The sequence below is a fragment of the Grampus griseus genome (genome assembly GCF_964374135.1).
Source record: "Grampus griseus genome assembly, chromosome: 15".
Classification (NCBI taxonomy): Eukaryota; Metazoa; Chordata; class Mammalia; order Artiodactyla; family Delphinidae; genus Grampus; species Grampus griseus.
In genome coordinates, this window is record NC_139009.1 from 82,931,063 (window position 1) to 82,943,104 (window position 12,042).

At 41.6% G+C, this 12,042-nt stretch overlaps 1 protein-coding gene across 2 annotated transcripts in view; it reads right to left on the reverse strand.

Moving 5' to 3' along the window:
- The window catches only part of TBC1D8 (TBC1 domain family member 8), a 122,237-nt gene that overhangs the window by 52,713 nt on the left and 57,482 nt on the right, over window positions 1-12,042 (reverse strand). For both annotated transcript variants that reach the window (XM_082672028.1, XM_082672027.1), the window contains exon 3: window positions 1,929-2,047. In XM_082672028.1, the coding sequence (XP_082528154.1) occupies window positions 1,929-2,047 (119 nt within the window). The remainder of the gene's footprint in view (window positions 1-1,928; window positions 2,048-12,042) is intronic.

The window sequence follows — 12,042 nt, forward strand, 5'->3', positions numbered from 1 at the left end:
AAGACACTTGACAAACAGCAGATGCCAGAAAAGCTCTCTGCCCTCCCCCACTATTTACCTAAAAACAGGACACGAATCCCCATTTCTAAAGGTGTCTCCCAGTCCTGTGCCAGAAAGAGGAGAGCAGCTCTTAGACTCTGAACCACCAGAGACAACTCTGGACTCTGACCAACTCCAGAGGCACCAGCAGGAACCTACAGGATGAACCCGACTGGAGCAGTCAGTCTCACTCCAGTACCCAGTGTCCGGCAGTTTGCTGCCCTAAAAGGCCGCACTCCTGTTCCTTTGACTCCTCACTTCTCTACAGATGCACTGTTCTTCGTTACGATGCTGCCCAAGCCCCGGGTCCTAAGCACCCCTTTGAGTGACTCATCACAGAGTTTCTCCTACCTGTCTGTGGGCCGCAGAGGCTGATAAACTGTTTTTCTCATTAATCTGTCTTCTGTCAGTTTAATTTCCAGGCCCCTGGCACAGAACCTAAGAGGGTAAAGGAAAAGTTTTTCCCTCCCCTACAGAAGCTTTCTAAAAGTCACTGCAGCAGAAATGCATTTCCTCGTTCCCAACTAAGAGGAGAAACACCTAAATCAAAGAACCGCCACAACCCATGTGAGACCAAGAAAAGAGGGTCAACGTGAAAAATAACTGTGAACCGGGTATTTCTGGTGCTAAGCCCCAGTGCAGCCTGACCCAAGGAACCAAGTTGGACCAGGCTGTGGTGGTAACACATGAGATGGACAAGACCCGCCAGGGCTTGTGCCCACCTGCTAATCCCCATCAGACAACACTGTCATTCCACCTGGACTCAGAAGACTGGTCTTCTACCTGATCCCACAAGTATCCCCAATCCCCAAATGAAAAAGGTGCTCTTGTTTTGTCCTTTCAAATTTGAGAATTCACTCTAAGACCCTTTACTAAAAGCCAAAGTACATGGGGTGCTGGAAAGGCACACTTTTGGGAAGAAAAAACAACACTCTAGGATGAAAACTGTATTACAGGCTAATGTGTTAAAGTGTTTAGTAAGACAGTTAAATTTAGAATGAGAAACCGTCTCTCCCTGCCTCAGAGGGTTTTTTTTTTTTGATAAAACATTTTATTTTATTTTTTTTTTAACATCTTTATTGGGGTATAATTGCTTTACAATGGTGTGTTAGTTTCTGGGCAGTCTACCTGAAAAAGAATTCAGAATGATGATAGTAAGGATGATCCAAAATCTTGGAAACAGAATGGACAAAATGCAAGAAACATTTAACAAGGACCTAGAAGAAATAAAGATGAAACAAGCAACGATGAACAACACTGAGAGGGTTTTTAAAGCACCGGTTACCAATCATGCTTTTGCAGTGAGACCTGTTAACATAAGACATAGCTCACAGCAGGTATGGAGAGAGACCTCCCCAAATAGTCCTCTCTTTTCTCAAAACTTATTTTGTTTTAATTCTTCACTTAACATATTTTAAGAATAAATATCCACTTTCAGAAGGAGGCAAGTGCTAGGTCCAACAAAATAAAAGACGGACAAGGTGTCACAGCTGCAAAAAACGTTGGGAGTAACTAGCTTCAGGGGTCAAATAACATTGTTGCTGTGCAAAAACACGAATCTTAGCATTTTTTTTTTTTCCCTGAGATAAAAAAGGACCTTCACTTCTGTAAAGGGTAACGAAACCTCAGGCCTGAGAATGAGGCTTTTGTTGGGTTTTTTTTGTTTTTTTTTTTCCGGGTGAATTTTGTCAGACCGACTCTGCAAAATTTGACTGATGACAAGTCAAACTCATTTTGCTTTAGGTATTAAGCCAAGCAGTTCAATTATCACGGAGAACACTGTTAAGGGAAAAGAAAATGATGAAAAATGCTGTAGCGTCTAGAAGGTTGTAAGGACGTGATAAGAAAGATGGGGAAACGGGGAGAGACATCACAGTCCAGGGACCTACCTTCACCTTCCCTTTGACAAAACTGGCAATGTCATCTTTATTATCAAAGACGGACAAGGTGTGGAGGAGATTTTGCTCCAGCCAGTCCCAGTGCTGGTTTATTTCCTCTAACGTGGCACCTGGGTTAGAACAGAAAAAGACACAGAGATTAAGAGACAAAAGCAATTCTTAGAATATGAACTCACTTTCCAAATACGAGTCCTGCATTTATGTTATTAAAACGTTCCGGCTTCTCACATCCCAGTTTGCTGGCTGACAAGGCAGGCACCCTCCACTGGGGCCCTGGTCCCAGTCACCGCAGCATTGGGGTTTGGGAACACCCATCCCTCTGCCACACGGATAGGCCAGCCAACCAGACGAGTCATCCCCGGGATCTCTCTGTGGGCGTCCTACCAGTCTCACTAACGCGTGGAATTCTGACCACCTCCACTCAAGTGACAGAAACGTCTATAATTATACAGCCATTCCAGGGGAAACAAGCCCCAGGGTGACCAATTCTGAACATTCTCACAGAATCTACCCCGTAAGAATGAGGGTCCCTCAAAAGGGACCTCAGCCCAAGTTCACAGAGAGAAGACCTCTTGAGATGGCTCTGCCAGTGGCCCAAGGGCATTGCCACTAGGACACTTCCAGGTTTATCAATCTGTACTTCATATCTTTTATTAAAAAATCCCTTAAAACAGATATAAAAAGAGGTTTTATTGTACATGTTAAAACAAAACCACAGAAACATAAAATCGTACCTAGTAAGTTAATTTCTTTCAAAGGCAACTAAAAACACAACCAACCTATTAGTGAAGCATTAAGCAACATTGTTACCAAAAAGCTTAGACATCTTAGTTGTCATTATTTCCTCCTAGACCTCCCCACTGGACGTGGGCACCTTGGCACGGGGACCGTGCCAGCTCCAAGTGGTGGGACAGAGGTTTGATCAAGTCCATGACTTGAAGCAAGCACGGTCCTGCACAAGAAGAGGCATGTGTACATTGGGTATGTCTAGTGTGGAAATAGGTGAACGCCTGGCTAGGAGGGCCGGGTTTCCCAAGTGGGAAGCCGAAGATACTCTAAACTCAAAGGGCTGGCAGACAAGCAACAGTGCAGAATAATCTAGCCAACGCGAGAGGCATAACGACCAACAGAGTCATGTACCACTTACGGAGAAGCCAGACATGCATTATGCTACCTCTGAGCTTTCTCTCTCTCTGTTACCCGCAGCATTGCTCTCCCCAGAGTGTGAACGTATGTGAGGACCTTATAAATACCCCCCACATAGAAATGCCAGAGAACTCACCTTGGACCTGTGGATTTGGGGTGAGTATGGAGAACATCCGTACTAGGACTATTGTTCTGATGGGCACTTTGGGAAGGAGTAAAAAGAAGAATCTAAGAGAACTCTCATTTTTCCTCATAAGGAAAAATGAGAGTTTAAACCAATGGTATTTATTTCCCTGTATTCTCCCATTTTTAGGCATGGCATTGCCAAAGCAATGTCCTTTGGTCATCACTAGAGCAGACTTCTCGTCCTTCTGATAAGGGCACTAATCCCATCAGGGTGGCCCCACCCTCATGACCTCATCTGAACCTAATCACCTCCCAAAGGTCCCACCTCCAAATACCACCACACTGGGGGTGAGGGCTTCAACATTTGAATTTGGGGAGTTGAGGGGGACACCATTCAGTCCACAACAACCAGTGACCCTACCCAGCTCTCCATGAGTCCTACCTCCCGTCTTGCTCTTTTGGGATCATAAACCCAAGACGCAACCCACTTGGGGTAAGTGGCCACGAACTCTATCTACTTCCCATCCACCTAGGAGGCCCCTGCAGGCACAGGAAGCCCCTGGCCCTTCAGGCTCCCTACCCCTCTTATGGGAGGGAGAGATCATTTTGAAACAACAGCCTCACACCACAAGTTTCCAGGCTCCACAGCAGGGCTCTCTCGAAGTTTCCAAACAATGTCCCCCTGAACTGAGGACCCACACCGTCTGCTCCTCACATTCAGCACTGATGTGGCTGAGGTGGGCATCTAATTTACCTGCCTCTGGCTTAATTCTCCTTGCACATTCAGTGTCCTCGGGTGGCAGCTACGTAAGTGTCAGTCACCAGGACGCCCCCTAAATCTCGTTGGTCAGCAATGGTTTCTTTGCAGCGTGGGTGGAAGGACAGCACATCACACGATTCATCTCAGGAGAGAGTCTCTGGACCACTGAAGCCAATAAATTTGCACAGGCTCCTTGGGGTGGGCAGCTCTCTGCTCTTCTCTGGCACTTTAAGGTTTCCTCTCTCTAGATCTTTTTTTTTTTAATTTAACTTTTATTTTATATTGGAGTATAGTTGATTTACAATGTTGTGTTAGTTTCAGGTATACAGCAAAGGGATTCAGTTATACATATACATATATCCATTCTTTTTCAGATTCTTTTCTCATATAGGTTATACAGAGTATTGAGTAGAGTTCCCTGTGCTGTACAGTAGGCCCTTGTTGATTATCTATTTTATATATAGTAGTGTGTATATGTTAATCCCAAACTCCTAATTTATCCCTCCCCCATCCATAGATCGTTATCCTTTATTATGCATCATAATAAAACCAACTGGTCAGAATTTTTTTTTAAAAAAAAGGGCAAGGAATACATGGAAAAAAGAATATCTGTACTGGCCTTCAATCTTTTGCCATGTTTTCATATACTTCCTAATTTACCAAAAAAAAAAAAAAAGACTTGGAGGACTGGGGAGGAACAGAGAGGGGACAGGACTCACTCTGTGACCTTTCTGTCCCAGGCGTGGTCTCACTGATGTGAAATGAAGGCTGAGTGAGGAAGGGGGCCTCAGATACATCTCCAAGGTCACTTGTATCGAGTAAAAGGCAAACCAGGGTGTGAGCTCATTCTCTATGACCTTGAAGTGCCCTGGGGTCCTCCCATAGAAGCTGCATTTCAATTTTCAAGTAACACTTCCATAATCCAGTCCAGTAGTTCAGTCCAGTAGTTCCTAGGGCTTGACACTAAAAAGCTACTTTGTGCTTGCACGTAGAGCACGCACTCTCCCCGCCATCACATTTTCCTGAGGGTGTCTTCCTGGATGACATGAGACAGCTTTTCATTGATCCTGTTCCTAAGCTCATAGGGCCAACAGTTAGCTGTGAAACCACGTGTGTCTTCTCCACCTGCTAACTACAGACGCTGTGAATAAAATTCCAACCGAGCCCCACCACAGTATATCATGTGGAATTAAGACCTGAGGTCACGTCATCCAAAAACTTGACTTTTATCCTTTAAGAAATTCTTCTGCCTCCTGGGGAGGAGCCTTAAAATAGGGGAAAACCATTCTAGAGCAAAAGTAAGCTCACACCTTGAGAGAGAAAATCAACACACGTGTAAAATCGATCACTGAGCCGCAGTTAGGGGAGGTTGTAATGAAACCCGTCACCCTGTCCTGAATCTGACACGGCTGTGTGCCTCTCCCAGCAAAGACAATCACCGCGATGGAACTTTCCCACTCGACTGTCTTCTACTTCCTACGAAAGTTGCCAAATGGCAGGGAAATTTTCCGAACTATAATTTCCTCTGCAGGGAAGTCTTATGATGGGCTTCAAAAATACCGTGAAGCAGGGCAAGCTGACTGCACACCAATGACTCAAAGGACTAGAAAGGAAAGTCACGTAACATATAGGACACACTGAAGCTCTGAACCCACATGGCAGCCATGTTCCTCAGCTACATGAAGTAGCCCACCAGGAAACAGCTGTTTTTTAAAAAATGAAATATTTAGAAAATACATGCCACTTTATAAGGGCAATGACTGACTCATGAAATATTTGTTAGAATTATGCACACACTCAAATATATTTCTGTCTGTGGGTCACAGTCAAAATGTTTGAAAGCCACATTACAGACATATAAGTGGTGAAAAATGTAAAGAGGAGAAAATAAAGTGAGAATTTGTCATCCATTGAAGGGACAGAATGATAAAAAGGCTACTCATTGCCTCAACACTATAGCAATATTCCCACTGCCTCTGCTGTGGGCGTTCCAAAGCCAAGATGGAGGAGAACTGTTATGGCCTGAGTTGGGTCCCCCCAAATTCGTATGATGAAGCCCTAACCCCCAGCGTGACCATATTTGAAGATTAGGGCCTCTAAGGAAGTAACTAAGGTTAAATTAGGTCATGGGGCAGGGATCATTTTTTTTAAGGACTGGTGTCCCTGTAAGAAGAGGAAGAAACACCAGGGATGCATCGTGTGAGGACCCAGCAAGAGGGCAGCCATCTGCACACCAAGGAGAGAGGCCTCAGGAGAAACCAACCCTGCTGGCACCTTGATCTTAGACTTCCAGACTCCAGAACTGTGAGAAGATAAATTTCTGTTCTTTAAGCCATCTAGTCTGCTGTACTTTGTTAAGGCAGCCCTAGCAGGTTAATACAGCTTTCTAAAACCAAAGTGTACAGGCTTACTGTGGATTGTAACAGAAGTCCAATTAGCAAAATTACATCGATACTTTGTTTCATTAAGGCCCCTAATTTTTGCTGAAAAAGACTTCTCTCTTTTCGAAGAAAATTCAAGTTCGGTGGATCTTACACATTACCCACACAAGAAGTCAAAAATCAAATCTGTAAACGGCAATGCAAGACTAAAATACAGTATTAGAAACATCAGTTGTGACCACAAGACAAACCACACTGCTGGATTTATAAATAACCAACTTGATGGTCTAAGAAAGAACTGCCGGAGGTGCAGGCGCAGGACACTTTCTGAAGCCAGGCATCTTGTTAGGTATGTTGTACACGTAACCTTGTTCATCTTCATGAAGAGCATCACAAGATAGGTATTGTTATTTCCACCTCCTAGGTGAGAAATCTAAAGTGCAGACAAGAGCCTACCGTGAGGCCTGTTCTTCTGGCTCTTTCTGGAACGCACGGTGGAGACTGGAGCCTGGGGAGTAGGGTGGGGCGGGGGGCAGCTCCCAACAGCTGAGTCACTTTGAAACTCACACACAGTATTTATTATCTTAGGTTTGCCCCAGAGGTATTTTCAGGAAATAAAACAAGCATCTCATTGTCTATACTTACAGCTTCTGCACGGAACACAGTCATACATAACTTGATCCCAGCTTCAGTTTTAAAAAGCAACTGCTTCTTTCTGCATAGTAAATATCCAATTGAATTAAGTATCTTCTCCAGATACCTAGATCCTACTTTACAATGACATGGGCATTGCATGTGCATCCTTCAGATCTGTTCCTTTGCAGTAGTCAACGTTTCTCCACTGTCCAAACACTAAAAGGCTGCTGTCTAAATGCCTGGACTAAAAGCCACACAGACCACAAAGGGACTAATTAAAAGTTTAACAGTCAAGGCAGTGTCATTCCTAAATTCCGCTCAACACTCGTCCGACACAGAGAAACACTGAGGCAAAGAATCTAGTAAAAATTACAAATGACAGGGGAAAGGGTTGGACCAAAGCTTTAATTTTCAGAAATCTCGCATTCTTCAAGTGGATACTCTAACATCTAATCTATATTGTCTGAAGCAGTATCTTTACAGGAACATGTAAAAGTTGAATATCAACATCACATCATGACGCTTTTTTTTAAAAACCTGTGTATACTTCTCACTATACAGCTTAAGAAAATAAGTTCTAAACCTTTCTTTTTACATAATTTATCCTTTTTTGCCTTCAAATTAGAATGAGTCCCTAAAATTATTTGCGGTAAGTGAAAAACAAACTCAACTTCCTTGACACTGAAAGTAAAATAGATTTTTAATTTATAATTGAAATAGTCATTAAAATGTCCTTGTTCTAGTGCCATTAGAAACACTTCTCAGAAATAGAAGCAGGGATGGTAGCAGAGATGTAGGAAAGTTTGACCTACGTAAACAAAACAAAAATCAATCAATAGAAACAGAATCAGATATGAAGCAGATAAAAAGACAAAGACATACAACAGCTGTTACAAATATACTCCATGTGTTCAAAAAGTGGAGGAAAGCAAGAGGATGGTGAGGAACTAAATGGAAGGCATTTAAAAAATTCCAAATCAAACTTTTAGGGATGAAAAACAGTGTCTGAAATCAAAAATATACTGATACGATTAAAAGGAAATTGGACATTGCAGAGAAAAGGGCACTTGATAGTGACAAAAACTCTGAAATGAAAAACAGAAGAAACAGGATGAACAAAACAGAAAGGACAGAGCATCAGTGAACTGCGGGACAATAACAAGCAGCTTGAAATCTGTGTAACTGAGGTCCCAGGAAAAGCAGGGTAGGGGAACCAGAGAGCAGAAAAAAAAATGTTGTTTAAGTATATGTGCTACCAAAGTGAGAACAGAAAAAATTTTTTTGAAGAAATAATGGTTGAAATTGTTTTCAAGTTTGATGAACACTATAAACCCACAGATTCAAGATTCTCAACGAAGACCAAGTGGAAAAACCTTTAAAGAAAATTACAGAAAATCACACCACAAGCAAACTACTGAAAACCAGTGATAAAGAAGGAAAAAAAACACAATATTTACAGTGGAACAAAGATAAGAATGATAGTAGACTTCCTATCAGAAACGATGCAAGCCAGAAGACAGGGGACAACAGTTTTAAAGTACTGAAAGAAAATTAATTTACAAGTAATTGAAGAAAACATGAGTGGATTCCTGAGTAACTCAGGAATGAGAAAACCTTCCAACCATAACTCAAAATCACAAAGTATAAAAGAGAGGCATGCTAAATCCCACTACATGACAAACTGGGGAAAGATTTTGTAATTTCACACCTCAAATAAAGGGCTAAAATTCCTAATATACAGACAGCACCTAAAAATTGAGGAGAAAAAAGAAGCACCCAATAAAAAACTAGGCAAATGATAGGAATAAAGAGTTTCTGAAGATGGTCCTTAAACATGAAAGATGTTCAACTTCCTCAAAACAAAAGGAATGCAAATTAAAACTATGGAAATACACCATGTCTTACCTATCAGGTTGGCAAAAATCCAAAAATTTGACAATAGGTCTGATGACAAGTCTGGGAAAACAGGCATTTTCATCCATTGCTGATTGGAACTTTAAAAAATAATACAATGCCAATGGAGAGAAGGGAATTTAATAATATCTAATTAACACTTTGATGCAACAATCCCACTTCTAGGAATCTACCAGGTTATTCATTGGGGCATTTTTGTCATGGCAAAGTCTGAAAACAACAGAAATACCCATCAGTATAGAATAGGTTAAATAAACTATGGTACCTCTAGGCAATGAAAGAAAAAAAACGAAAGAGCGGGAGAAAGAAAAAAAGGAGGAGGAAGAATACCTCTCCTCTCTGATGTGGAATGATTTCCAGGATATGATGATACATAAAAAAGGCAAGGCATAGAGCAGAATATATGTGACCTTTGTGAAAAAGAAAGTGGGCGTGGGGGGGAAGGATGGCTTCTCTACAAATATTTTGTTTTTATAGATTTTATAAATTTGATGAATCATGAAAGTGTTTTGTATTTTTTGAGTCAAATCAATAAGGGAAAAAATATCCTTAACAGTTAAAAATTAACTTTATTAGGTTATTAAAATAATTACCAACATAATTACAAAGAGAAAATAACTGTTTTAAACAGTGTTTTGACTATACCTCCATAGCTAAATATATTCTAAGGCCAAACAGAGCTGCAAAAACTTTACTCTCTTTCACTACTCATTCTTTTTTTAGATCATTTTTTGTTTAATCTTTTGGCTGCACCACACATCATGGGGGACCTTAGTTCCCCAACCAGGGATCGAACCCAAGCCCCCCTGCATTGGAAGCACAGAGTGTTAACCACTGGACCAGCAGGGAAGTCCACTACTCTTACTCTTAATAGCAGTATTGATATTATTTAGAGACAATATGTTTGCGTGCATGTACAATAGAGAACAATTATGTGAATATTGTTAGAAACCAAGATTGTCAGTGAATAAGAGGAGATAAACAAATATAATATCAAAGTTAAATTATAACTACGTAGTTTTACAGCCGAATTAGAAAGCTAAGTATGAACTCATGATTTATTTTTCTTTTTCATACCTCTTTTTTCTTTTCTTTCACATACTTCTTAGCTCATACCTATTGGAAGAGGCTTAGAGGCAATGACAGCCCAGTAACAATGAGCAACCCCACACCCCAGACTGTGGTCCCTAAATACCATGACCCACACAAAGGAACCAGGGCTACTTGGAGGAATGGCTGATTCCAGATAGGAGGTAGGAAGTGCACAAGATGAGCACTTAACATCTTTTTGGCCGAGAGCAAGGAATCACTCAAAGATGAATGAAAGTGAGACAAAGTCACAGAAGGCACAGGGAGGGATTCTTGTAGGCAGAAGGTGGCATGACCTGAGTATCAAAAAGGACAGCAATTAACTGAAACACAGTGAACGTATAAACACCCCGGGCTTAGAGTGTTCACTGTACAATCCTTTCAACTTCTCTGCATGTTTGGAAAATTTCATAATAAAGTGTTGGGAGTGGGGAACAGGGACTTTGAAATGATACTGAAAAGGGAGGGAGGAAGGAAAAGAGAAAAGAAAACTAAAACAAGACCAAAAATAACTCACTTGTCGCCACTGCAGACAACCAGGGCACCAACTACTTACATAAACCACAGGCAACTAAAAGGCAAAAGTGAGCATTCTTTCCCTCCCTTTCCTAAATGTTCTCAGGGTGACCAGACAGCCCTAGATGATAAGGTAAAGTTCTTTACAGACAAGCTCAAGGTGACAGCTGTGAAAGTACTTATCAAATTAGAAAATCACCACTTTGCAGTATGTAGAGAAAAATTATTCAGGCAATATCGAAATGGGTAAAACCATTAGATGAAAGGTTGACAGGGGGAGAATGCAACGGAAGCTGTCACCTGAGCTTATCAACTAATATACGCATCACTAAGAGTCAGACACCAGAGGATACATGACCCCCAGGCAGGATATAGGCCAACCACCTGTTCAGTATTCTTCTTTACAAACCTGGATTCAACTGAACCTTTGTCATCACTGTCCAGTTTTCAGGAAATATGAGGAACCAAGTAATGGGTGAGATGATACCTTGAGGAAGGAAACAGACAAGTGTACCAGCGGGACATTCTGCATAAAAACTGACCCGGTTTCTTCACCAAGTCAATGACTTGGGGGAAAACAGTAGGGTGGGAGTGGAAGGATGGAGACTTTCTTGACTAAAAAAGACATAAGCCACACACAATCAAATGAGTGGTGGGTTTCTGGTTGAACGTGGATGAAAACAACCAGGTCCATGAAGGATCTTGAAGCAGCCAGAAGCCCATGTCTGCACAAAGTGCAAGTGACAGCAAGGAGTCCGGTTACCTCTAGCAGTTTAATGATGCTACTGCAGTGACAAAGAACGGCCCTGGATTCAGAGATGTTCACTAAAATATGCAGGGGCGAAATATCATAATTCCTAGGATTTGCTTTAAAATACATTAGTGGGGGAAAAAAGACTCAGAGAGTAAGAGATAAAGCAAGGTGGGCAAAACCTTGATCCTAACGTAGCTGCATAAGGACCCAGGAGGATTTCATTACACCGTCCTCACTACTTTGAGGTACGTTTGAAAATCTTCATAGTGAAAAAAATTTTTTAATGTTCTGAACGGAAAAGGCATGGCAGAATACTTAAATAGACATTTCTCCAAAGAAGACATACAGAAGGCCAACAGGCACATGAAAAGATGCTCACCATTGCTAACTATTAGAGAAATGCAAATGAAAACTACAACGAGGTACCACCTCACACTGGTGAGAATGGACATCATCAAAAAGTCTACAAATAATAATGCTGGAGAGAGTGTGGAAAAAAGGGAACCGTCCTACATTGTTGGCGGAAATGTAAATTGGTGCAGCCACTATGGAAAACAGTATAGAGGTTCCTTAAAAAACTAAAAGAACTACCATACGACCCAGCAATCCCACTCCTGGGCATATATCCAGAGAAAACCATAATCCAAAAAGATACATGCACCCCTATGTTCATAGCAGCACTACTTACAATAGCCAAGACATGGAAACACTCTAAGCGTCCATCAACAGATGAATGGATAAAGAAGATGTGGTGTATATACATGATGGAATACTACTAAGCCA